General features: G+C 35.7%; 2 protein-coding genes across 4 annotated transcripts in view; one reads left to right on the plus strand and one right to left on the minus strand.

The window, feature by feature from the left end:
* Positions 1 to 26,640, minus strand: part of nudC (nuclear distribution C, dynein complex regulator) — a 90,836-nt gene that overhangs the window by 61,799 nt on the left and 2,397 nt on the right. The gene's annotated exons all lie outside the window — the stretch shown is intronic.
* Positions 1 to 26,640, plus strand: LOC105151503 (uncharacterized). 3 transcript variants are annotated; one of them, XM_011065362.2, is made up of 4 exons: positions 1 to 8,098; positions 24,210 to 24,383; positions 24,965 to 25,229; positions 25,368 to 26,640. In XM_011065362.2, the coding sequence occupies exons 1-4, from the start codon at positions 7,949 to 7,951 to the stop codon at positions 25,391 to 25,393; spliced, it is 615 nt and encodes a 204-aa protein (XP_011063664.1). In that variant the 5' UTR covers positions 1 to 7,948; the 3' UTR covers positions 25,394 to 26,640. The 3 variants fall into 3 exon arrangements, with proteins under 3 accessions (XP_011063664.1, XP_087259574.1, XP_011063582.1); XM_087403448.1 differs by having other exon boundaries at positions 1 to 7,422; XM_011065280.2 differs by lacking the exon at positions 1 to 8,098 and adding an exon at positions 19,479 to 23,213.

Here is a 26,640-nt window from a genome sequence, read left to right on the forward strand (position 1 = left end):
ATATATATATACACAATATATACATTCGATTCTGCTGGCTGTACGTCACTATCGTGACGGTATGCTAATCAGGAAGTCGAATCAGGATTCTTGCATGATATATATGACATAAGATCAGCCCATAATCTAGTATTAAAGCTTGTTTAGAATAAATGATGTGATAACGAAATTCCAATAACATTGTATAAAAACATTTTGTATCCAATCGCATTCACTAAATAATAAGCCGTTACATCGTTATAAAAATTTTTTACAAATATTTCAATAGATCGATATTTCAATAGATTCGATTGTAATAACTATTCTCGCAAATAAATTGAATTGAAATTTACACTCTACAATTCATTTCAAATTAAAGGTCATTGATTTTTTTTCTTTGTTCTTCGCGCTAGATAACCGAAGGCGGCATCTAAATGTCGCGGAGATTTCACACTTTACGAACGATTCAAGCGGCGTTAGCTTGAATCCGCCCATGATCGTTTCGTCATCTACTGTCTTTGGCATGACTATAGGGGAAAGTTTGGTATCGCATGCTTAATGGAGGTACAGTGGCGTGAATTCCTTGCGCAGTCACGCGTTGTGTTACATGCATCATCGTGCTGTCTGGTCCGTCGGCAAAAATGTAATTAGGGATGGCAATTAGCAGTTGCGGCAGTTTAGCAATTGCACAGACAAGTTTACAGAGACACATTACGGTCAGTAATGTTAACTAGACTCGTATTTCTTCGTCTCGTTATATTACATTAACTTGATATTAACAAGATACTTTATAGCTTTTGGCTGTATGTTTACGAAGTCAATCATTCTATATTAAATCATAACTATACGATTGTTAACACTATCTTCTTACAATTATGCAAATAAGCTATGCGGAAAAAACAATTTTACTAAAGTATCTAAAAATTTAGCTAGATATAGATATCTAAAAATAATTTTATTCACTGAAAAAAATTCTGGTTATCACAACTAAAATTCTAATAGATTCAATCAGAAAATTCTAATTTATCTATTTTTTTACTATAACTCCAATTAATACAATCAGATTATCTTTTTTCTGGTGTTAAACCATCATAAATAATTTTCTAAGAAATCGTAAGCATTACTGCAAAAAAGTTATGATATTCTAGTAATCAGTTTGAGCGAATTTTATTTTATATAATTATTTTCAGTGGTACAATAAAATTATTTTCAGATTTGAATCTAAAATTTTATATACTTTCGTTTTTTCTATACATCCATGCGAATGACGCTCTCACAGACATTCAAACATTCGATGATCGATGGTTGGATATTCATGCGCATCATTGTCACGTGCACTTTACTCACGTAAGTCCATCGAGTGAGTAAATAGAATCTACATAATCTGCATAAGCCAAAGTTTACCATCGAATTTATTGAGGAATCAAGTTGACAGACGTGAACAAATATCAGTATGTAGGGTCAAGATAGAACGTTTGTAACGTTTGTCGGTCAAGTTAGGACATAAAAGATATTTTTAAGCTTTCTTAAAGTTAATAGTTAAGTTAACCACTACTTCGTAGTCATACTTGAGAAAATCTTTGCCGAGCCCATTCTGGAAAATCCTAGGAGATACGTTCATCGTTATAAGAAAGGCGCGTGCATTAAGCATCGTAGTATCCAACAATCGACTTGTGTGGACTCTTGAGCAAGTCGAGAAGAGGCACGAGAAGTGGTACACAGCAGGGACAGGTAGACGGGCGCGCAATTAATTTCCCGAAGCGAAGGTTCGCATATCGGTTCAGAGTGGGCGAACACGACGAAATACGCTACGCGAGAAGAGAAAAGCGACGTAGGCAAAACGAAGACAGCTAATGGGTGGCGCGGTGAAACGTAGAGAAGGAAGAGCGAGGCAAAACCAATCCCTTTTAACCTTGCTCGCGATCGAAAAAGATCGATATACCATTGAATGTACGTGTTTTTACCACGTGCACGTGGGACCACATATTCCTCCCGGTAGCAGTGCGCGACGTGGATCAGGAAGCTGTCGAAAGCGCGACCTTGCCCCACCGAAAGCAGTTGATAGATTTGTGAGACAAAACCGAGTCCGGAGTCAAAAAAAATCCTAGGAGCGTATATCGACTAACGAGATTTTAATTGTTCCAGAAATAAAAAAAATTATAAAACATATATAAAAAGAAGAGCATAAAAAACCACAGTACAAGTTATAGTTTGTGATATTTAGTTATTATTACATTAATTAAAATATTAAACGTTTCGGCCACAATCTGGCCATCTTCAGTAATTCAATAATATTCTTAAAACGCAGAGTTACATCTAGTTGACATTAAATTCAACAGTCGGGTGTTGTAATTAAATAAACATGTTCTTTTCTATGTGAAGATGCTTCATACAATAATGTTACAACGCCAGTTGTCATATCAAGAAAAGTGTAGAACAAGAATTTCCAGATTCTAATTTAAATAAAATTGTATATCATTAATATCTTCTAGTCGGAATATAAAGAAATAGAATCGTTACCTGTTTTACAGCAAAAAAAACTAAACGATGAATCTCAAGTACCTCTTTTGCACCATTAGAATTTTGTCATGACATTATGTGTTGTTATTTATCATATCATGTATTTTACCACTATTTATATATCTGAGTCAACAGTTTAGAAAGTTCTAGAATTATTTATTAAAAGAAAGAGAGATCCTTCTTAAGAAGAGGAAGATAAACATCAGGCAAGCCTTCCGTGTCACTTTGCTTATTGATACCTCTTGTTTGTCTTTTTATATGTATCATTTCCGAAATTCTTCTTTTCTCATTAATGATTGTTCTGTATCTAAAATTCTTATATTATCCCAATCTAATTCATGTATCTCATTCAAACGGTGACGTGAAACCACTGAAATTTTTTCAAAGAAGAAGGTTTTTTTATGTCAGCCTTATGTCCTTTAATCCGAATTTTTTAGAACATAGTCAAACGTGCGATTAGAGTTTCTAGAAATAGAATTATCAATAATGTATTTTGAAAATTAATTGCATAGTTTAAGTTATCACGATGTGTTAAGAATGATCAACGTTTTCAGTCAGAGCTATAAATACGGTATACATAATTGCGGAATACGATGGCGTTGATTGCACTGCAACTCGGGAGGAATAAAAGCGTCGAAGGAGTTTATGAAACGCTTTTTTTCCCGAGAAAAAAATTGTGTGATAAAGGATTAAGAGGAATTCTCTGGCACGCAATCAATCGTGATAGATACCAGCACAAGTCGTTAAATCGCGCGTAGGTGCGCCGTGCGCGTGTAACTCGTAATCACATTTAAATTTCAATCGAGACACAATCGCCATTAATGGAAACCGTACAAATTGCACGTGAGGATGTACCCGTTTTTTTCCGACGACGAGTAACCAACATCTCAGAACTTGTCAGCGTCGCGATTAATGTCCGCTTGTGAAATACGGCTAATAACTTTAATCGACTCATAAGCAAAGACTTTGTCCTCTGGTATATACTTAAGAAAATGGGTAGCAAGCAACTGTAGAAATGACTAATTGCATGGCGAGCATAATCGCAAGTATACAATGTAAATATCTCTGCTTTGCTGCACTTTCTTCCATATATATAGAACCTTTACGCCAATTAGCTAATTTTTTTTCACACAAATATCTTGTAAAACAATTAGAAATTATTTACTTTTCGTATATCGTAAAAAATTGGAATATAAAGTAATTGTCAAAATTTCATTAAAAGTATTTGGGTTTGAAGTATCTAAAGGAATCATTACCTATGTATATAAATGTATATAAATCGAAAAATACAAGCTTTACTGACTTTACTTAATTAATGTCTTATCGACATTAATTTCACGCTTAATCTTGCGCGAATATCCGTAGTAAAGTTTCTCTTTATTGCAAAAAAAGAGCGAAAATTAATTGACGACGTATAAAGGTCGGGCGTGATCTAACAAATTACCGATATGGGATGCAGGCACGCGCCGATCTGTTTAAAGAGCGACTTTTGCGAGATGTCCGTGATGCCAACTCGTGAGAGATCGGGCTATAAAAGCCACGTAACTTTTCGCCTTGGGGGACCGAGCGACCGGAGGTCGGCCGAGAAGGGACGGTGCACTTGACTCCCGACGAGATCGAGATCGTTCCGTGAGATCACGTCCTCGTAGGTTTCTCTCATGGACCACGAATTGAACGACATGGGGAAAGGAGTCGGGGTAGGAAGGAAAACAGTCCAAGAAGGAAGCCATGGTACATTAGTCCTTGTCTGAAATAGAGCGCTACATATGCCTGCGCGATTCCTGAGTGGAATATTTAATTTGCACGGAAAGAGAGCTGAACGCAGTGATTAGGCCTAATTTGCGAGATATGCATTAAAGCGCGCCTTGTCCTCGCAAACTGGAGATTGCCTGAGTCAGTCGGTCTGAGCAAGGTCGAAATACGTCAGGAAGCTTCCCAGAATCGATCGAATCATGATACTCTTACGCGAATCAACTGGATGCCGATGATGCCTTTGATAAGTTGGATTCAAACGATTGCCGCCGATAATCTCGCATTGCATAAAAGATCATCGTTTCATAACTAAGCGATGAGTCGAAAATCATGAACTCTTCATTACCTGCGTTTCATTCTTTAGCCTCTCTTAATTCTAGCGGATTTTTCTCTACATATAATATAAGTTCAAGAAGAGAATATAGTGGAATTTTCTATAGAGAACTTATACTTCTATAGAAGAACTTATACTTTTGAGTCTTCCAGTTTTTAATAGATGAATACGTATTATAAACATAGGCATATGCGCCTCGTATAAAATTTTTTTGCTTAGAATGCTAAGAAAAATTCCTCTTTCATAAATAGAATTTTTTTTTTGCTGAATATATGATACTATTTATACATATTATTATTTTCTATTTAATGTAATTTGTTTAACAATTAAAAAAATTTTTTTTATATTTATCTTTATCTAAAGGACGCGTAGAATATCAATTTTTATTTAATTGTAAATCATTAAAGAGAACAATGAAAATTGAGATGATATAATGTTGAAGTGTCAGAAACGCCTTACGTGACTAATTACGTTAAAAAAACTTGCACGCGAGTAATATAAAATTAATCGTTATCAGGCATGATTCCAGCCCGCATCGCGTAATTTCTGCCTGTATAGCCTTATATTCAATCGATTAAGCTTTCGAGCATCACTGGCTAATATCGTCGTAAAAAATTTAGTATTTCACGAGATGAATCATTATTTTATCGCGAATGTTACAAAGTTAATTTTATCATAATGAAAGGATTAATCACGATAATCGCAACTGGCTATGTGAGGGAACAATCGCCTCCCACGCGACCGTCGAGTAGGTATTACAAAATTTCTGTAATACTCGGTCAACAGTAGTCACGGTCGGCGTTTTTCATTTTATCCAGTCTGATCGTACAAAAGAAAACGTGCGATTCACATGCCTTGGCATGCCTTCAACGTTGCATAAAATGGAGCGCGCGATTGTTCCAACGGCATAGATGTAATACGATGGTGCAGAGATGCCACGTCGGATGCGTTTCTTCAAGCGTGCCGCATTCATGAACAGAGAACTAAATCGACGAGCGATTTACTACTCTGCCATCACTATTTATGCGAATTTGCACTAACACGGGAATAGTTACCTGATTTTTCTTTATGTAACCGCCTGTTTTTACATTTCAACTAAAATCATTATTATTTTTAATAACTATTTCTTTGATTGTTTTCTAATTTTATTCATTAATATTTATTAGTATTTGATAGTATTTGAAAACAAAAAATGGATATAGTTTTAATCAATTTTCTAAAAAAAACCGTACAAATCAAATAAATATAAACGGAATAAGCAGTTAAATAGATTGTGAAAATTTTCCTAAAAATAAAAAAAAATTAAAATTTTTATTAATATAACATTTTTTCATTCCATCTTCGATGAAATTATATATTTAAAGGTTCATAAAGAATAATTATAAAAAAAATATGTAAAATAATATCTCTATACAAAACAATATTTTACAATTCATTTCACATTTTCTTGTCGCTAGAGTATACAAACACTCAGATGATTATTCCCGAATTAAGAACGACGTGACGACAAGAAAGATACAGAATTCTGTTTTCTTCTCATATCAGTATCGCTGTCATGCAATACACGTGGAAAATTATGGACACGTTCGTGAATTGCGACGACGAGCGATGTACGGACCAACAAAAGACGAGGTCCAGATTACCCGAATTGACATAAAAATCAGGTAAACCAAAGAACATGCGATAAGGTGGAACTTGCTTCCGGTCGTTGGTCTTTCTTACGATCGACAGACACACCCGAAGGACGGTGTGAATTATGAAGTACAAGACTACAGATACTTTGTCACAAAAATAAAAAAGCAGACATTTCGTTACACGTTAAAATACAAAACTGATATTTCATGATAGCAAGAGTCAATGTTTAATTTAACGATAATGTGAGGCCATTTTATTTTTCACAAATGGAATTTTTCATCAAGAATTTCATACTTCTATAAAAGCGATTGTATCAAAATCGATTAAAATTTTCTCATTACATTTTACAATATCATTAATAAAATCTCGAATGAAACAAGAGATCACCGCGCATATTATCATAATTCACGTATTATTCTTATCACCATTCATCATTTGAAGCAATTTGTATACATACTAGTAAAAAAACAAATGCATTATGTATGTACCGAAGAAAATACAAATGCCAACCTACCCACCTATCATATTGAAACCATTCTCGGAAGTCAAGATAACATGAAGGATACGCACCTTTCCCTGTCTACACACAATAATAAAATTCGCGTGTCGAGGCGTGGTTACGTGCGGATTCTGTGAGATAAGAGCGAACCCCTACGTACTTCCTAGATTTCGTTCGACCGACGCGGTCATTAGACGATAATGCGCGACTTATGGGTCTCACGTTCGCGCTTACCAATTTCCTGTATCCGCAAGACAGATAAACAGGATTTGATCGCGATCCGGCCGACGTGCATACGTCAACCGGACTTAGGGCACGATGGTGGAGCCTTCTCTCGACCTCCCGTCTGTCCTTGTACCTAGAGCACCCACAGAGAGAAGTGTCTCCCCCTCGCATGAACAAGGCACGATACATGGGTCCAACCGTCACCACGTACGTGCGTCTGGGAAGGAAGAAAAAAAGATCGATCCTCTCGACCGTGGTGGAACTGCCCGTGTGCAGAATCGACGTGCCGCGATGCCAGCGAGCGAGCGAGCACGAGCGCGTTCGCACGTCCACCGAGAGTGGGAGATACGAAGGTATAAAACCGATCTGGTGGACTGGTGCCAGTCAGTCCAAAGGCCAGATGCGGCGGCGGCTCTAGTCGCACGCGTGCGAGAGAGACGATCACGACGATACTCGGCGTGCGGTACTCCTCTTAACTGTAAGACGCGGAACGCGCGTCACACATGTATTACATGCGACAGTGACCAGCGCACTACCGGTTGTTCCTCCGTGGTGATTCCGTGCAAGATTTTTCGCGAAGAGATCGGAAGTAAATTCGCGCTCGCGCACGTCCCAAGGAAAATTAAGTTGACGAGACGACGAGGCATTGTCCTGCTCCGAAAACGGAGAGGACAGCGAGCTCCGATTTGACTCTGTCTTCTAAATCATATTCCTTAGGATATACGCGCTTCATAGCGATCTCTCTCTCTCTCTCTCTCTCTCTCTCTCTCTCTCTCTCTCTCTCTCTCTTAAATACCGACGAGAAGGCGAAGATCTCGAATTTAAACGCCGATAGTCACGCACGGAGCACTCGCGCGAGAAATCGATTCGTTCTTTGAGGGTGACCAACGGTGGGGTTTCTTGTGGAATCCGTGAATTAGTACAAGGGAGATCATTAGCCAATACGCCAAGGAGTGGTGATCTCGTGAGGACGTTTGACGAGGAACGACTCCCGGATAATACTGATGAAGATCCAGGAAGCATCATCTTTTGATAACAACTTAGAGAGTATTCTATCAGGGTGGCTTCACGAAGGAGCGACGCCTCGTAGCATGTCGGCTATTCGTATCAACGTGGAAGAGATTTCCAACGGCGGCCAGAGTATCATTAGAGACGTAAGTCCATTGCACGGCAGCTGTTGCTCGATAATCCAATCCTCGATGTAGTAACATCTTACCTCGTCAGCGATGTTCAGGGGGACGATGACGGAGGGGGGGGGAGGGGGGAGTATGGAAGGGAAGTTGCAATATTGCGGAAATCACGCGTGTCTCCCGTTTTTTATCGGTCGCTGGCTTTCTATTTCACCGTTCCTTCCGCCATTCAGGTGGCTGCTGCTCATCCTTGTTTCGATCTCTACACCGAAGATCAACGTAGCTTACGAGACCCGAAGTCACTTTCACGGTTGCGCGATGAGTGTCTCTCGGTTCGGCGGGAAAACGCATCGCGATACAAAGGGAATCACGAATCAGGAATCGCATCGAAGCGAACTAATGAGCTAATAGGTCACACGTATTTACGACAGAATAGCTCTTTGGCACGGCTCTAAAAACAAGAATATATTTACGCCATTAATTATACCCGCGTTTACCGATGACTCCTCTGCATCGTAAAATGGTCAATGAGACGTGCAATTAAAACTCGATTCTATTCACTGGCGCAAACAACTTCCGTCTAGTATAAATTCGAAAAAAAAATATACACTGATGACACGCATACTAACGTTAGATTCATTTTGGTCACGGACTTCGGCTGGATGATTTATGACGGCGAGCATCTTGATGCTTGAAAGGTATCTGTTACGCAGAACTACGGTGCGAGGAACAAGTTCAACGCACGTACGCGTGTGGCGAGCCTTAACGGGCGGCGCGATTTTAATAATCGAGGTATTCCGGTAAAAGGCGTCGAATGCACTAGGTTCATGGGCAACGTGTACAACTACACGCTGTAATACCGTTCACCGCAAATAACTTAATAAGCTTGATAGCCATCCAAGTTTTATGTAATGCAAAAAAACAGAGTTCTACAGCCTCATTACCAGTTGGGAAACGAAGGGCAGCATTGTTCCCATGTAAATGCATCCCATGTCGAAAGTAACTGAAGAAAATATCGCATTAGATAAAAAGTCTTTCCGAACGCTCACCAAACTGATATTCTACGTTAACTACATAGTAATTGTTATCCGTGAGAATCCGTATGCTCTCTGAGATAGCAGGTATTAATTTTACCTGCATTTGAAGATGTAGCTCAACAATAGCGCGCGTCACGCATAATTACACAATTTCTCCGATACGGAAGTATCTCTCTCGACTCTCGTTTAGAAAAAAGAAGTCTACTTTCATAAGATCACAGAATTTATCGTATTAAAAATAAAATGACGGTTTTCCGGACACCCTATATGTTTTGATTATACCGGTTTTTGCAAGACGTTTAAGTGTATAGCGATATCATTTTCTCTCAGTTTCGTTTTATGTTCGACAGACTGCGGTGCTCCGTAAACTGGAAACGATCCGACTTACTCCTTCGTTCACGTTTGTAACGTCAAGTTTACCTTAGTATTAATAGCAGCTAATTAGAATAATGTCGCGTGCGTAATAATGCGACTTTTACCAGAACCCGTACAACAGCCGCGAAAACACACCATTAATTTATTCATGGTAAAAGATTCAGTTTCACTTATATACCACCGATACTTTAAACTTTCACGCTTGGAGCAGAATATTTCAGCGCCTCATCGCGTATGCATATCATAAAAATGCAAAACGACATACATTTCTTAGAAAATTTTAATTCCGGCTTGATAATAATTAATAAAATTCTCATTAGTGCCTTCTTCCGTAACACTACGTCGTGCGTTTCCCTGGCTGTCGATCGCTAATTTAATTCTGAAGTCCCGTTCGTAATTTATGAGCGTTCGTACGTTAGTCTTTTATAACGATTCGACGTTAAGGTCAAAGAAATAAAGCGCGGATGCGGGTGCTGTCGCAAGAGAACAATCTACGTGTTTCTACCGCCGCAGGTTGAACGAGAGATCTCAACAAGGCGGTAAGCAGCCACCTGTGAGCCATTAATCATCTCACGCGTAAGTTCCATAATTCTTATAATTTTAATGTTTACGACTTCACTTGCGCGATTACGCGTCCAGGTGAGACGCATACGAGGTGTAGCGCAGCAAAATGTTATCGTGACAGACCTTGCCTTTGTCCGACATAAATTCTTCGGGATTTTAATTTACGACTGAAGAAAATTTTAATGACTAACGAAAACTTTACGCGTTTCAAGCCCTTTGGTTTAAAGTTTATCTAGATTTTATTACAAGACAGGTTTCTTTGGGTGATGTTTTACGCGTGAAGCAATAAGATTTTGACATCCCAATAATACACCCAATTGTCATAAATTTTAATTCCCCAGACACTTTGTCCGATATTTTTTTTTTTAAATCTCAATTTATGCCTTTCTGACCATTTCGTCCCACGTTTAACTTTTGCTGCAGAATGAAAAGTAACTGTAGAGTGATTTATGACTTCGTCCCTTATCTGCGTCGTATCGTACATGTGTAATTTGCGCAAGCATCGCCCTAAATATTATTCAAATGGCAAGAGACTGACGAGTAAACAAAATACTTAAGATGACAGCTAGATAATGATCGAATCTTAACGCCAATACCTATCTTATAGTGATATCTCGCAATAATATGTCGATTAAAAAAAGATAAAGGACTGCCAATTAAATTCGAAGGTATCGATCATTTATTATACATAAGCGATATCAATCATTAACGTGACAGCGCAATGATTCCCTACGGATACAAAATTCTGTTACACAAACGGCTTTTATCCGAATCCTGATCTTTTCCTACGCTATAATGAAGTAAGTAGAAAATTTTTATTATTTGCTTGATTTTATTATCATGTCTCAGATTTTTAAGAGGTGTGGATGGGAGGAATGCATGTGTAAAACGAGTGTCGTTTGCCGAACGACTAGTCACGCAAGGTATAATCTCCCATTTTTTTTTGCCTCGCGGCACGTCTCGAAAGCGCAGAAGTGGTTACGAAGTGTTCAAAGGCAAACGTTAACTTTGGTACTTAACGTCATTGTAAGAGGAAAAAGAACGAGTAAAATACTTCGCGACGAAAAATGCCTCACCGCGACGTTCGCATCTATATCGAACGAACAAACGAAAACACAATATTTATTCCAGGATACGAGTGAATTCACAGAGCAAATTAGCCATGTACTAACCTATCACCTTGTTTAGCATGCAAACTGCAGCGACGTGTCAGAAACGATCGCTTTCTTATGCTTAATGTGTTGAAAGCAACCTTCAAGCGCGAACTGACAAGAATAACCACAAATAATTTATTAAATAAAAAAGTTTCGACTAATTCCTATACTGTCGTATAGAAATGTTTCATTAAAAGATTACTCATTAAAGGATAAAATTATAATCGTTAGATCAAGCAATTAATTCGACCTCAACCAACGTGGCGAAGTCAATGAAGAACTCTGACGATTACAAAAAACATCGCGTTCGAAGTTTAGTAGTAGCGCACACAATTTCTTTTTAGATCATAAATATTAATAATAAATACATGAAATCATGAATATATTTAGACATAAAAAAAAGTATTAAATACAATTTATTATTCTAAATAAATATATATTTTAAAAATCGCCATTTACATATATTTTTAATGTAAAAATTAAATGTTTCGTGTAAAAAGTTGAATACAGCTAAATTTTTAAATATATAAAATTATTTCGCGTTTAATCACTTCTTAAAGCTCGTACATCTATCGAAAAGATTTCAATTAATTCTATATCATAAAATAGGATCGATGTAAGGACACTCATATATTTAATGTTTATTGTTTTTGTATTAACTAAGGAATATTTACTCCTAAATGAAAAAATTTTAATCTAAAAGAAAATAATCTTGGATATCAATTTGTAAATTTTGTGCCAAGTATTGGATGCCAGCGTTATAACATTGTGTGGTAAAGATTTATTTTGAACATAAAAATATATAAACTTAAATTTATATACGTTATACTTTTATCTCAAGACAATAAGTTAATTTTATTGTTGACTTAATATTGTATTTTTATACTGCATAAGGCTGCGATAATAATTATAATAAGCATATCAAGAATATTTTTTTATCTCGTCCGTCTCGGAAAGGATTAGAAATTCATTCTGAGAAGGTAAATCTCTTTAGAAAACTTGTGGATTGTAGATTAAGACTCTTTTAACCTTACGGAGAACATGATCGACAGAATGATCCGAGGATTTCACTTTCGCGTTCACATTTAGCACATGATTCGTCTCGCGGTCGAATCCCCCTCATGCATCTTGCAACAGAATTATTCGACTGATTGCAACATACCGACTATATAGGGAAGTTCCATGACATTAACATCCGACTACAAGAATGAAAGAGAAACTATTTACTAAATTCTTCCGTTGGAGACTTAATTTTATTATTAACGAGTGTCTTCTTTTTTACTATTGATCGGATTATCCGTGCACAACAAAATATAATTGCGCGTCGCATTAGCTCCGTGATGGGATGAAAAATCGCTACACGGCAGGTTACAAATTGGATTTATGTAAGACCTGGATGCAATTCATTTTCGACGCGAATTCGCTTAAGAACAGGATCCTTCGGTGGGACAAATAATTTTTTATCCGTACGCGGCAAGACACAAATTAACACCTAAGCGAGTTGTTTCATATTTTTCCTTTTGGTTGTTCACGCAAAGAGCTCCAGAAATTTTGTCATGTAACAAATATTTGGAGAATTGATTTCAAGAGAAAGATCTCTTTAAAGATTAAAAAATAAATTGGATCAAATCAATATTATTAATACCTTATTTTAAACAAAGATTGTCATTTTTTGTAAGAAATGATAAAAAAAAAATTGTTCTATTGTGTGTATGTGTGTGATTTGGAAACTAAAACCATATACATATGTATAATCATAGCTCGAAAACTACTTTAAACAAAACAGAAATCAATTAACAATATTCTTCTTCATGAAATATAAATAATTAACAATATTTTTTTTCGTGCATGAAATACAAATTAAATCTTAATAATAAACTGTTTTATTTATTTAATCAAATTTATTCGTGAATTTTGTCACATGATAGTCGATTTTTATTGATAAATGATTTTAATTAAATTTTTTTATTTATATATAAATGGTGAAAAAAAACTAAAAATTATTAATTTATCATTTATCAATTTATATAATAAAATTACTAACGTTGCAGATCTGATAGATACTATATATTTAAAAAATCAATTTTCACCATATCCTCAATCATTTCAATCTATTTTATCTGTAACTGTGTATATATCTGTGTATTTGTATATTACTTCTGTAATGACTTACATAATATAAACTGCTTTATATCACAAGGCTTTAAAAATTTATTTATAATTTACAATTTGTTTAAGTTGCATCTCGACTGTCACTCGATACAATTTCGGAAACTAGTTTCGATAGCCAGCGAAGCACGTCAAGGTGGCACATATTCAATAGAAAAAGCCGAAAACGATGACTAAGTAATGTTACATCGAACCGCTAAACGTTACACCACGTTTACACCACGTTTACACCACAATTATATAACCATCAGAACTGTCGAATTCCTTGAGGAAACATTTCGTTAGGTTGCGTGATATGAAAGATGTGTACCGAACTTTCTTCCGACTTTTGTGTCACATCCTCGGGATATTCCGATATTTAAAATCACGTATCGGAAATCTTAATGGAAAAAAACAAGACTGCCACGAAAAGACCGTTTGATTTCGTTAAGCATATTGCATATGTTGCAATCCAACGTTTGCTTCGTAATTAACATCTTCGTTCATTAAAACCGAGGTTGAAACCTATCGATCTTTGATTCTTGCAAACGCGGATCGTATATATCACAAGTTTCAACATCAAATAGTCTTCTGTTAGCGCGCCACTTTCCAAAACGTCCTTTGTTTTTTTAATAATCAACTAATTCTAACACATTTTAATTTGCGAACGACCTCGAGACCGAATAAAATATCACGTCATCTGCGCAAAAAAAATTATGATAGATTACGACACGATCGATCGACTTCAACAGCGATTGATGACTAAATTCGGTAATATCAACTTAGACTTGTATCGGGACTCAGAACAGAAATGAGACAAGAAGAAAACGTAAGCTGACGTAAAGCTGGCTTTAACGTCATTTGGCATAATGTCGAACGTGATCTTTACAATTTATGGCCCGTCTTATCGGGTTTGCTTTATTTACATTGTAAATGCAAATAAATCTGATTCCAAAATCCACGACGACCTAGAGAAAGTCCAAGCCAACGATTAAATTGTACACAGACTCCGAGTCCGTCGCTTCTGACATTTTATAGCGTGATGATTGCGATTAATAAAATATGAGTATTTTGTTCACGATATTGTCCTTCAACCATCGTCACTTGTTTTAATAAGCAGTTTCGTCGTGCATAGCACGGAAGACTGTATATTAAATCGATCTTACGACATCAACCGTGACCGTTAAATCTCATGTGTGGAAAAGAAGAAAGCGATCGTAATGACATAGAACTTACTTATAGATGAATATATAATTCTTGATGTTGATATATATATATATATATATATATATATATATATATATATATATATATATATATATATATATATATATATATACAATAGATATCAGAATCGTTTATACTAGAATTTCTGATAATATCTTAGCGAGTATCGGAACGAGGAAGTAATCCATTATTCACCAATCAATAATTGTCCAAAAAGTTACATGTTGCCCATACTCTATTTCACCGAAATCACGATCGATTTGTTCGGAAAACGACGAAATTTCTCGATTGCCCTTAGACAGGAAAAGAAAGTGATTGAAAGCAGGTGGACGAATGTTAAGTATCGTTCGCAGGTATTATATACATATATCTTGTGTCATCTGTCGAATCTTTCTGGTTAAACCACGGAAAAAGAAAGTTGTTGAGATTTGTAAGCGTCATGACCGTAAGAAAGTATTTGCATTGCGTTGCGCTCAGTGATGTGAGGAAAGAAGTGGCGATCATAATTGATTTAGCTGCTCTTTTCCTTCTCGATCATTCGGCATCAAGGACGAACGGGTATCGAAAAATTGCAAAATCCGCGAAATTATGAAGACACCCGTAAAAAGGTCGAGGATATTGTGAATTATGAACATCGGAAACTTATGATGCGAAATTAATGTCTACCGCGTGCTAAGTCCCTACTTGCGTTTGACAAATCGCCACGGGCTATGCCGAAGGTCTAAATGGATATTAACGAAGATAAACAGCCGCTTGTATGTCAGTACGGGTGGAAAAAAATATGCGATAGGTATTTAGTCTACACTAGATGTCAATAATCAAGATTAATTAAATTATAAATACTTATGAAAGAAGATACATAACATAATATTATCAAAGCATCTCTATAAATGATGAATTAGGAATATAAATTTCTTGTGGTTAGTTAATTCTTGTGGTTAGTCAATTGAGATTATTATACATATAATTCAAAATGTAGTTGCAAAGCAAAAAAAGAATATATTGTATTGTAAGAATGCACAGAAAGAATGATTTCCTTCTAAGAAGCAGATTAAACTGTTTATTTAGTTACGCACAAACACCATGATCGTAAACACAAATGAACGAAGAGAGCCAAGGCTGGTTTTGGTGCCTGATAATATACTTGTTTAAATTTTACAAGTTCAAGCAAATTGCGCATTGATTTGTCGGTTTAAAACACAGTCTTAAACTAAAGCTAGATTACATAATATCACAAATTACAAGCAATTTAATATTATTGATGCTAATAAGCATCTTTAAAAGACTATAAAGAATTTATTACGAAAAATATTACCTTAGCCAAGATTCGAATCTTGATTTCCTTCATTCCATGCATTTTCTTACCAATTCAAACACCGAGGCATGTAATACTACTAATGGCAATATATGTTGAAAGAAACGTTTTTATAGACGAAATAAAGAAAATTAAAAAAAAATTAAAAGAAATGTTCAACATGATTAAGCCAAGAGGATCACGATTCAATCAAGATAAGTCTTAGTACTCATATTTGTATGAATTTTACAATTTCCAGTTCAAACGATATTATAAATAATCTGTCGAAATAATATACGCGTAGACTTTATTTATAATCCAATTAATTAATTGCGTACACATTGCGCCGTAACGTTAGAAAATGATACAACTTGCTCTGTTGTCAGATTACAGGAAGTCGTGTAATTCTTACGTAGTCTCCGCATCGTCACAGCGGTAAAATTACTATGATGGACATTTGCTACGAGAAAATGAATTATGGTAGGAGGAACAGAACGGTGAAAACTCTCGAGTCCATATGCCGTATGGTTTGCGCGCATCCAACACGCAAATACGCACTGTCCGCTTCAGGAAATGGTTTTCTTCCTACTCTTTGAACGCTTGTCGAATGTGAACTCAGAGCACGTGTCTGTGTAACGTGACGACTTTCATCTTCCCGTAACAATCGCTTATGTTAAACATTTAAGAATGTCTCTCAAGCCTTTCGAGAGAATCAGCTGTGTTTTCTCAAGTTATACCTTCTCTTTCATATGCGAATGTACACGCAGAATTTCTGTAATCATTTAAGGATATAATTATAGAATTGTTCGATTTTCCAGTAAATTAGTAATCAGTATGACCTTATAAGTCATATTTTATACATAATAAGCTTTTATATCGGTTTTAATCAACCCGTAGGCACTCATAATATAATAAATGAATAATTACTAATAAGGACTTGAGATACATAGTTCTCATTTAGATCGCTCAATCTTTCACTGTATGCCAGCATGTCATGACGACCTCTTTTTTCTTGCAAATCGATCTGGTATCTACTAATTGGCAATCAAGTTAACTTCGGGGCCGACTATCTGAGAAATGAAACAAGGAAAAAGGAAGACAGTAAGGACAGATGGGCAAAATCAATTTACATATTTCTCACGTTTCTTTCGTTAAGCGCCCTTGTAAATAAAATCGCTATTAATAGCAATGCTCTAAAACGATAATAGACTTGGAACAATTAATAAATTGTATCTCTCAATATACGTGGCAAACAGATGTTGTGCACGAACGATTTAATCCAGTTGATTAGGTCTATTTGAGCAAAAATGTCATTAATTTTCTTACTAATATTTTATTTAAACATTTTTTTCTCTGGTACTTGATTGACTTATGTTAATGTAAGACCTCTTTTCTGTAAAAAATTTGTACTATTAAGAATTTTTTAATCACATTAATCCAAACGATATAATTATATAGTAAATTTGAACATATCAACAGGATTAAAAAAAAATTATATTTCCAATCGAGTCAATTACAAGTTAACAAAAGAATGAAGAGAATAATAATATATTACACGTATCATTGTGAGTGTACTTTTCAGTTTTCAAAGTCCGCGATGAAAGTGCGCGAGAACTAGAGCATTACGGAATGAAAAACATTTCACGCACAATTATATAATCAAATTTTGCAACCATGTGTAATTCGATCTGATAATGTACAACAACCGCCGACAAACGTAAGGCTTTGTTCTCGGTACGAAAACTCAAGTTTATCGCTCACCATTCTTATCTCATAGCAGTGTCTCTGTACCTCATTGCATTAAGCACAATTTTCTCGTTAGTAAAGAAATTAATGAAAGCAATTCTTTTCGTCGAGGGAAATTCTCACCTTAATTTATCTCGCGTTCTCAGCATTTCTTAGTAAAACGCAACGATCGATGCGCGACGACGCACGCGAAATAATTGCGTCGAAGCAAAAGCTCTCTTTTTAATCATAAATCCATTTCATAATCGTCTACGTAACGCATTCAGATGTCTTTATTAGTCCACAAACATATTACAAAGCTGACTCAAACATCCAAGGATTCGAGATGAACGATAATCCTACTGATAGTCTCGCCGAACGATAGTCTGCCAATCGATGCATATCGAATTACAGAATGCTGCAAGAAATTGGCAAGTTTGTTTGCCTTAACAACGATCATAAATCCTCGCTGCGATTCTCGAAACGATGTGGCAATGTTGCAAAATGTATGATAAATTACGCAAGAGATACTGAAGAGCACTCCTCGTGTGTATACCTTGAAAAGCTACAGTCACCACAACACATGACGCTACTTTAAATGTCTGTTGAGTTCCTAACATTATTAAATTATGCCTAACTAATTTTCCGTAAGTTATTCATATGACACTATTTATTGTGACAGGTATACAAAATGTTTAACTTTTAATATAAAAAAAAAACACGTACTTTGATTGTTCTTTAGCAAAGTTTAGATAGTTCTTTAAAATCAGATAAATCAGATAAACAAAAAAATTAAAACCAAATGGACTTATGTAATTGCACAATAAGCAGATCAATAAAGTTTTGATTCTTAACTGGCGTTTTAATGAAGATATTACAGCAGCTCAACAGGCACAAATGTGGTGTGCTAGATTCGTGATAAAACATACATCTTATTCGCTATTAAATATATCCTTGAATAATGCCTGGGGAAGAAAGGTAGTCGCAAAGTACGGAACTGACCATGCCGATAACCTTTCACTCATACTTGACAAGGTATACATGTAATACATGATGAAGTATGCTAATTCACGGAGTCAGGAATTTATAGTCTTAATTTCTCGTCTACAGTAAAAAAATTTTAATTGTCTGCAAAATTTCTTAATACTGAAGCAATTTATTTAATCACGTATAATAAGCGCTGTGTTTTAAATATACACTTTGATATATTATCATAAAAAATTGTATCGCATGAGATGTATACCCATCTACATTACATCTTAAGTGGTCTAATATATTTTAAAAGTAGTAAACTTACTTGCTCTTACTTAAAAATTAGTAATTTAAAAAATGTAATTTTCGAATTATTATAAGTGAGTTAAGTAAATATTACTTTATCAAAAGTGATCTAATTTAATTTCACAAAGAATCGTTAAAATCGTCACTTTTAAAATAAAGAAGCAATATATTCGTATTTTATTGAGTCTAATTATTTATTCAAAGAATTTTATATGTTAATCAGAGCATTAAATTTAATTAGTTCACTATCTCTAATAAATTATATTTATATAAGCCTATATACGAATCATTCTTAACAGATATTAGTAGTATGAATATTCATATAAAATAAATATTACTAAAAAAGAGAGAGTGGAAGATTTAGAGTGTGCAATATTGCTCGAACGTGAGAAATGTAATTAACATTTATATATATATTATATATATATATATATATATATATATATATATTTATGAATAAAGTTTTATTGCAAAAGGACGTTACGTGTCACCATAGAAAGAATTGAATCTGGATTTGCTACATCTCAATCCTCTGTTTTAAATGAGATTTACATCAATCTGCTGTAATATATTTCTCCCTCAAAGACATTTCGTAATTTATTTCTCGCTTCGCGTGTATTGGAAAGTACGATTAATTTTACGACGCAGTGGTTCGCGAGCGTGTATAGTGAAATGCATATAAAGCGAAAAATGTATACACATCGATATATAATTATGCCAGTAAAAGTAACAGCTGTGAAACGCGTGATGGACAAGTTGTCGCTTCCGCAAATCTATCGGTTCGATAAATCGGAACGATCGATGTACGCACAAGTGTAAAATAATCCGTTTCAAGATGCACAAGGTTACATGGCGACGTTTGTTATCGCTACCTTGTAACATATATCTTTTTACGCTCATTAGTGTTCACGCATCCGGCGAGGTGACACTCGTTCGCAACTTATGAGCGAAATAGACTATCGGGGACCATCGATAACGAGGAAATATGCCCTTAGGTGCAGAATGACGTAGCTCCGCGTCTTCAATATCAAAAGTTTTGCCCGTGAACGTGCAACAATGTCGTCAATTAATGAGTCAATCTATATGCCTCATGGCGATATTGAATTCCAACTTGTGCGTTGGTTTACGAGTCCTTACATAATACAGGAAAAAGGCAACGCGATAGGATCGCGAAGGAAACTCGTGAGTCGCTTGGCGTCACTTAACAATAACGGAATGGATCAAATGGAATGGTGTACACTCGGCATAATGTCAATGGATTATTCATAGATCCGTGAACAATACACAGAGAAAAAAAGCGCAATGTAACGTTCATTACGGACACTACCGTTTCACTGTCGCACGTGATGGATCTTCGTTAATAGCAAGTACACCGAGTGCTGTCTTTTAATGAGGACGTTTACATTAGAAGTGGACAATAAAGATGATTACGACGGTGCCATATGTGGCATTGATGTTATAAACCGTTATTAACCATTTAATACTGCGCAAATTTTACGGCATTTGACATTTGTCCTGCGATCACGCGTTCCTGTGAGCAGCCCGATAATCTCAATGAAGAAAAGATTTTCTTTCTAAAACAAATAACCTTGCTCCAAATACTGTGATAACTCTATCGATAATTCACCTTTGCTGCAGATGAAAGCTCACCTCGAAGATCGTATTTCTTGGAAGATTGGAACGACAAGCTTGCACGATGACAGCATAATTACCCGAGAAGATCGCGGAAATGAGGAATAGTGCCGTCTTAAAAGATTGGCGACACAATTAATGGAGTGCCACGAGCTGAGCATGCATTTTCATAATGCTCGACATATGCACCAGTCTCAAACTTTAATGTTGTATCTTAATCATACAGACACCAAGGACATTCTGATCAAAATTTCTCTGCATGTGCAATATTACTTTACAACTACCAGTAAGATGACACATATTATTCTGTTTTTCTTTTCGTAGTTACGCAAATTCAGTTAATATTATCTTTAATCTTGATATCCTATCTCTAAAAAAGTGTTAGGAATTTTTTCAAACATCTTATTTTCAAAATTCCAGTATTTAAAAAAAATAGAAATTCGAAGACGTAAAATGCGAATTCTATCTTTTTATGATTGAAAAGATGTAAGATTTTTTATTTCAACCAAGATTAATTTTTTAATACATTTCAATAAAATTTTTGGAACATTATTTCGAATTCTTTAGAAAATATATATATCAAGATTTCTGAAAAAATTCCTGTGAAAACTTAGAAAATTTTCATTCCGAAAAACAAAAAAATTCGAATCTTTAAAGATTTCGATTTTTTATTCAGATTTCCGTGAAAAATTATTTATATGGTAATGGAATTTACATTAGGAATTATCAAATTTAATTTTATAGTTTTTCGAATTTAGAAAAATTTTGAATCTATCAGGAATTGTATACAGCAAATTGTATGTTAGCAAATATAAATGGAAGCAAATAAATGTGAATGAAGACATAACATAAAAGTTAACATCACAGAGATATCAATCTTGATAAATTTTATTATAAATATAAAAGATAATATTATTTTTATTATACTATTAAAAAAAAAAGATTATCAGAATTACAAGATTTTTTTTATAACATGGATAGGAGAGTTTTTATATTAAATGTACATATTTTTCAAGATTCTTTGAAAAAAAAGCATCTGATCTTTTTCTTCATTTTTGATATAACAAATATTTATATTGAAAATAAATGCCTTGCAATTTCTTTTTCAAAAAAAAAAATCCAATTTGGCATTTTTTTAAATGCAAACTTCTGCATACGAGAGTTCAAAATCCGTTTCAGAATATCATATTACATGGGTATGGCGCAGGTGTGGCGCTTCGAGGCTGACCGGTGTATTGAGTTCCATAAAAATTCCTAACGACTCCTCACCATAAATGTCGTAATTCTCTCTATCTCTTTCTCATTTTATTCTGCTATTTCATTTTATTCTTGCATTTTCCCCACCTTTCGTTTTCACACGATGGAAGACTTTTTGATATATCGTAAAGACGACTCGTAAAGAATTCATCGTCATTGCCATTGGCTTCGATAATTTCATCATAAAATTATACCTCGTTCAATATTTTATGAATGCTTTTTACATGTTAGATATTTATATAGATACTTATGCAATATTTTACATTAACGCCAAATCATCTAGCTTTACTACTAATCATCTAGCTTTATTATTCCACATTTTACATTATTTAATAAAATATGTAAAATCTTATTTCTCGAATTCTATATATGAGCTTATTCCAATTATAATGATAATGCACACTGCTGTATACTGATATGCGTTTGTTATACAGTATATATCAAAGGAGAAATGGTAATCCAATCCCTGAGTTAAATAACATTATGTTATTATTAATTATCATCTGTGTCAAAATGTAAATCAATCCGTGTCTGTAATTAGTTTCAAAATAAACATCCGTATTAACATATACGTTTGATAAATAATAAATTAAATTGAAGTCAAATTAAATAAATTTTCTTCAGTTTAATCATTTAATCTCATTGTTTTAGTCAAATTAACAATATATTGGGTAAAATTAGTGGCGAAAGAATCTGAATGGCGAAAGAAATGATTGAAAATGACTCATATTGGATATAATTTGACATTGCGAATTTAAAAATGTACGATCTACTCATATCCATTCACATTTATATTCGCTAAGCGTATAATTCTTGATAGGTTCAAGAGAGATTTTTCTCGATTATAATAATGATGAACATTGTTACAGTTAATGATGTGACACGGGTGCAATAAATCAATCATATATTGTATCGTAATTTATATGCCTCTCATTATTGAATTCCTAATTTAGCACAGTCGTTTATATAGCGAGCAATGACTTAAGATAAATTGGAATAATCCGTATATAATTAAAGTCAATATCATTAAGTTGCGTGAATTCAATAGGCGTGCATCAATGATCGCCACAGATCATTAAGAAGATTTAATATCCTTTCCTGTAACCTTTGAACCAAGTTCTTAATGTACTATTTCTAAAGACAAGGCAAGAATTTTTCACAGGAATAATAACGCTGTAAATAAATATACAAGTCTTACACTGGAGTTTTTCTCTGCTGCGAATGACTTAGCGCCTTACTAGCTTCAGCAATTCAATTGAATCTTCTTTATTCGTTCGAGAATGTACATTACAGAATGGCAAGTACAAAACGTGGTGTTTTATTAGAGTCGCCATACCAATCGGAACGAGCGCGAGTGCGCGTCCGAAAAACCGACGTCGAAAAAGAACGCGCAAACTCGTTCAAGTCTTACAGTAAACACAGTCCTTGGGCGGCGCCCAGTCGCGAAGGTAGGCCACACCGATGCGAAATGCACTTGATTTATGTGCGAAAATAACCAATTAATTGGAGTAATCAGCGTACGCGATGCGTCGTGTCGCATCGCCTCCGCTCGACGCGAAGTCGCGGAAATGTTCGATTGCGCGTACGATTCTGAAGTACAACAGGTGCGTGCGAAGATGCAAATACATTACGAAGGAAACAAGAGAAGGAACGATGACGACGACGACGATGAATTTCTTTTCATCTCTTTGCGAAGAACGAAAATGATGCAAAAACAACGGCGACGGACTTGACGCGCGAAGCGACGGCGGTGCGCGGAATTCGAGAGTGCAACGAGCGTTATGCAACGATCAAACCGGAATGTCGAGGTGCTCCACGCCCCCAGAAGACGCCGAAATTCTCGTCAATCTTCCTCTCGCAGAAAGGAAGAGTGGGAGCAGAAGATGCTTTCGCGAAACCCACTATCCTGATGCTGCTCGATGCAACAGATAAAAATGATACGATCATTCGCACACGTCAAAACATCTATGTTAAAAATAAAAACCAATTACGATAACCTTTCAGAGGCGAGACAAGGCGAAACAAATTGGATAAATATGCTCCGAGTAAAAAGAAAACCAGATATTTGGTTTTGGATATGGAAAATGTAGAAATTGAAAGCCAATAGGAAGTCAATCCCGATTTGGTACTTGAAATTACGTCATACATTGATTCTTCTTTTGTGGCAGAGTATATAAACAGAATTAATCGTCACTGTAATAAAACGATCTTCACGGCTCGTTAAATTTCATCATTGTCTAAAAGTCCGCCCATTTAAATGTGCCCGTTTAATGCATTTATCGGTGATACCTCACATAGCTATATGTAGAGTAATGTTTTCTGGCGACAGATAAACGACACGCGGTTGCAGGTGGAGGACATGCGGGCGAGAGAGTAGAACTGCAATCGGCATGGCATTATCGCTTATGCAATCGAAGCTTCACGTCGATTTACGTTGGTTTCAGATCGAGACGACGGCGGTAGCTGCCGCCAATCCGCTTTCCTGGCACATCCCAAGGCCGTCCTTGGTCGGACGCAGCGAGAGGGACAGCGAAAATGGAAGCTGGGCTCATCACTTGCATCCGAACTCCCCCTCGAGAGGGTCGACGTCGTCTCAAGGATCCACTGCCAGTACACACGTAAATTTCATCTCCTTAACGCGACCATTCACAGAAATATATATATAAAATATATATATTAATTGGCTTTTTTAATTAAAACCCACTTTCAAAGTCGAGATAAAATTCTGCGAATAATTTAAATTACACATAAAAAAAATTATATAACTCTTAATTATATAGAAAATTGAATACCGCTGAAATGAGTTAGTTTTCATATAATGTAGTTTATAATGTGGTGAAAAAAAACAGATGTCACAAGGTTCAATAAAGGACTGTTTTTGAACTATAGTATATCGAAAGGATAAAACTTGCTCACAGAGCACTTTTGCTACACTACAGTTAAAAAATTATCTATCAAGTCTTGTATCTATAACATCTTTTCTTCACATATTACAAGCTACATTATATATAAGAATTAATTTACCGAGACCAAATTTTTCACATAATTAATGGTCTTTTGCCAGACAGTCCTGATATCAAAGTGATAAGTCTAGTTTCCTATGTTACGTAATAAATTGAGGTATAAACAGTCAGAAAAAAAAAAGATTTTTCGTGTCTTATAACATTCTAATCAAATTTTCCGGTCATACGATTTACAGAGTGCCGCATCAGGAACGTTGCTACTCACGGCCGCGAATCTGGCGAACTTCGCCGCCATACATCCACCCATGGTAACGGCACAAAAGCAGATGGACACTGCCTCGGTGGCCAGCAGCACCCACTTCACGGTCGTGAACGGTCTCGGCAGACCAACCACCGTCTACAGGAAGTCTTGGTGCGCGCGAAATCAGCTCACTGTTCTCGTGTGCACTATGAGTTTTCTGTTTATGGTCGGTCTGCTCGCCGGGATTCTTTACATGGAAAGTGAGTATCTGCCACAGCACCAGCAGCAGCAGTCACTATTGCTACATCCACGGTGTTTCAACATCGCGCACGATCTCTGTAGATTCAATGGATTCACTATCCACAAACTTCCTCGCTGACGTTTATCTCTGATTGCAGTGAGGGCTCGCGACAAGTACAACTAGGCCGAGGGTGAGCGAGGGGAGGAAGAAACGGCAACGACACGTGACCGTGAATGATGATCATAGTGAAACGAGCAACGAGGGAAATGACTACTTTAGAGAGAACGGGAAAAATTATCTTCATGAAGACTAGAGAGAGAAAAGGAGAAATACGATCCAGTCACGATATTAATTTGATTTACTCATTTATACGTATATACATCTGCGTTGTAAGCTATTCAAGCCGTTCTCAGTTAGTAGACGTTCCCGATTAGAGTCTTAAGCGTATACTGTATAGAATCTTAAGTGTATTGCACCGCGACAAAAGTGTGGTACGTGAAAACCAGTAATTACATTTGTGTAATGAGCGACGTACTGTTAAGAGAATTGACGAGATCCTCGTGATGGGATAGCCTTGCGTATTTATGCTGGAATTTAACGTATTTTTCGGATCGTACTGCGAGATACGATTCGGCGAATAACGTAAATATTTTTATGTTAATTAACTTCTTACCGCGTAGCGCGTGTCATATAGAGCACAAGCAATTTTCTCTAAAATTTCTTCACTATTTACTGTGTGGTTATGACATCTTTCTCTCTCTCTCTTTCTCTCTCTCTCTCTCCCCTCTCTTTCTCTGCACACCGCATAATTTTTGCATAGAAAGATATATGTGGTAAGGGATTACAGACGACGGTGACACATCACGTGGTTTGCGATTGTTCCAAATAAAACGTACTTTTCATATACGTTTTCAACTTCTCCTTCGTAGTTCTCAACTGATTTATCATTTAAATCATATTGACATTATCGAGAGCCAATAAGAGAGAAGAGATAAAGTATCACTGGAGTGTCACTAATCCTAGTCGTCCAACGAAATCTTGAATATGGGGCCTTATTCTCGAAAAATACCTCGTACGAAAATAATATAGTATATATTACATATATTATAAATTTTCGTATGCTATAGATTTCGTATGATATAGATTTAAAAATATGAGCCCTGATAGTATTTTGAATAACAAATACCGACGGACAGTTTGAAGCAATCGACGAGATGGGACCGAGATAGCAAATATCTATTTAGGATCTGTAATTTAATTTTTACTAACAAGCTACCTTAATAATACCTGGATTTCCGTCGGATTGTTATTCCGGGAGCAAATGTAAACGGAAAAGCAATGAAGGGCGGTCGCATAGATCGCTTTTCGCGTCTGTGATATTACTTGCGTATTAATCGTCGATTCAACAAGAAACTGTCAAATATATTAAA

The sequence above is a fragment of the Acromyrmex echinatior genome, chromosome 2 (genome assembly GCF_024713525.1).
Source record: "Acromyrmex echinatior isolate Ae372 chromosome 2, ASM2471352v2, whole genome shotgun sequence".
NCBI lineage: Eukaryota > Metazoa > Arthropoda > Insecta > Hymenoptera > Formicidae > Acromyrmex > Acromyrmex echinatior.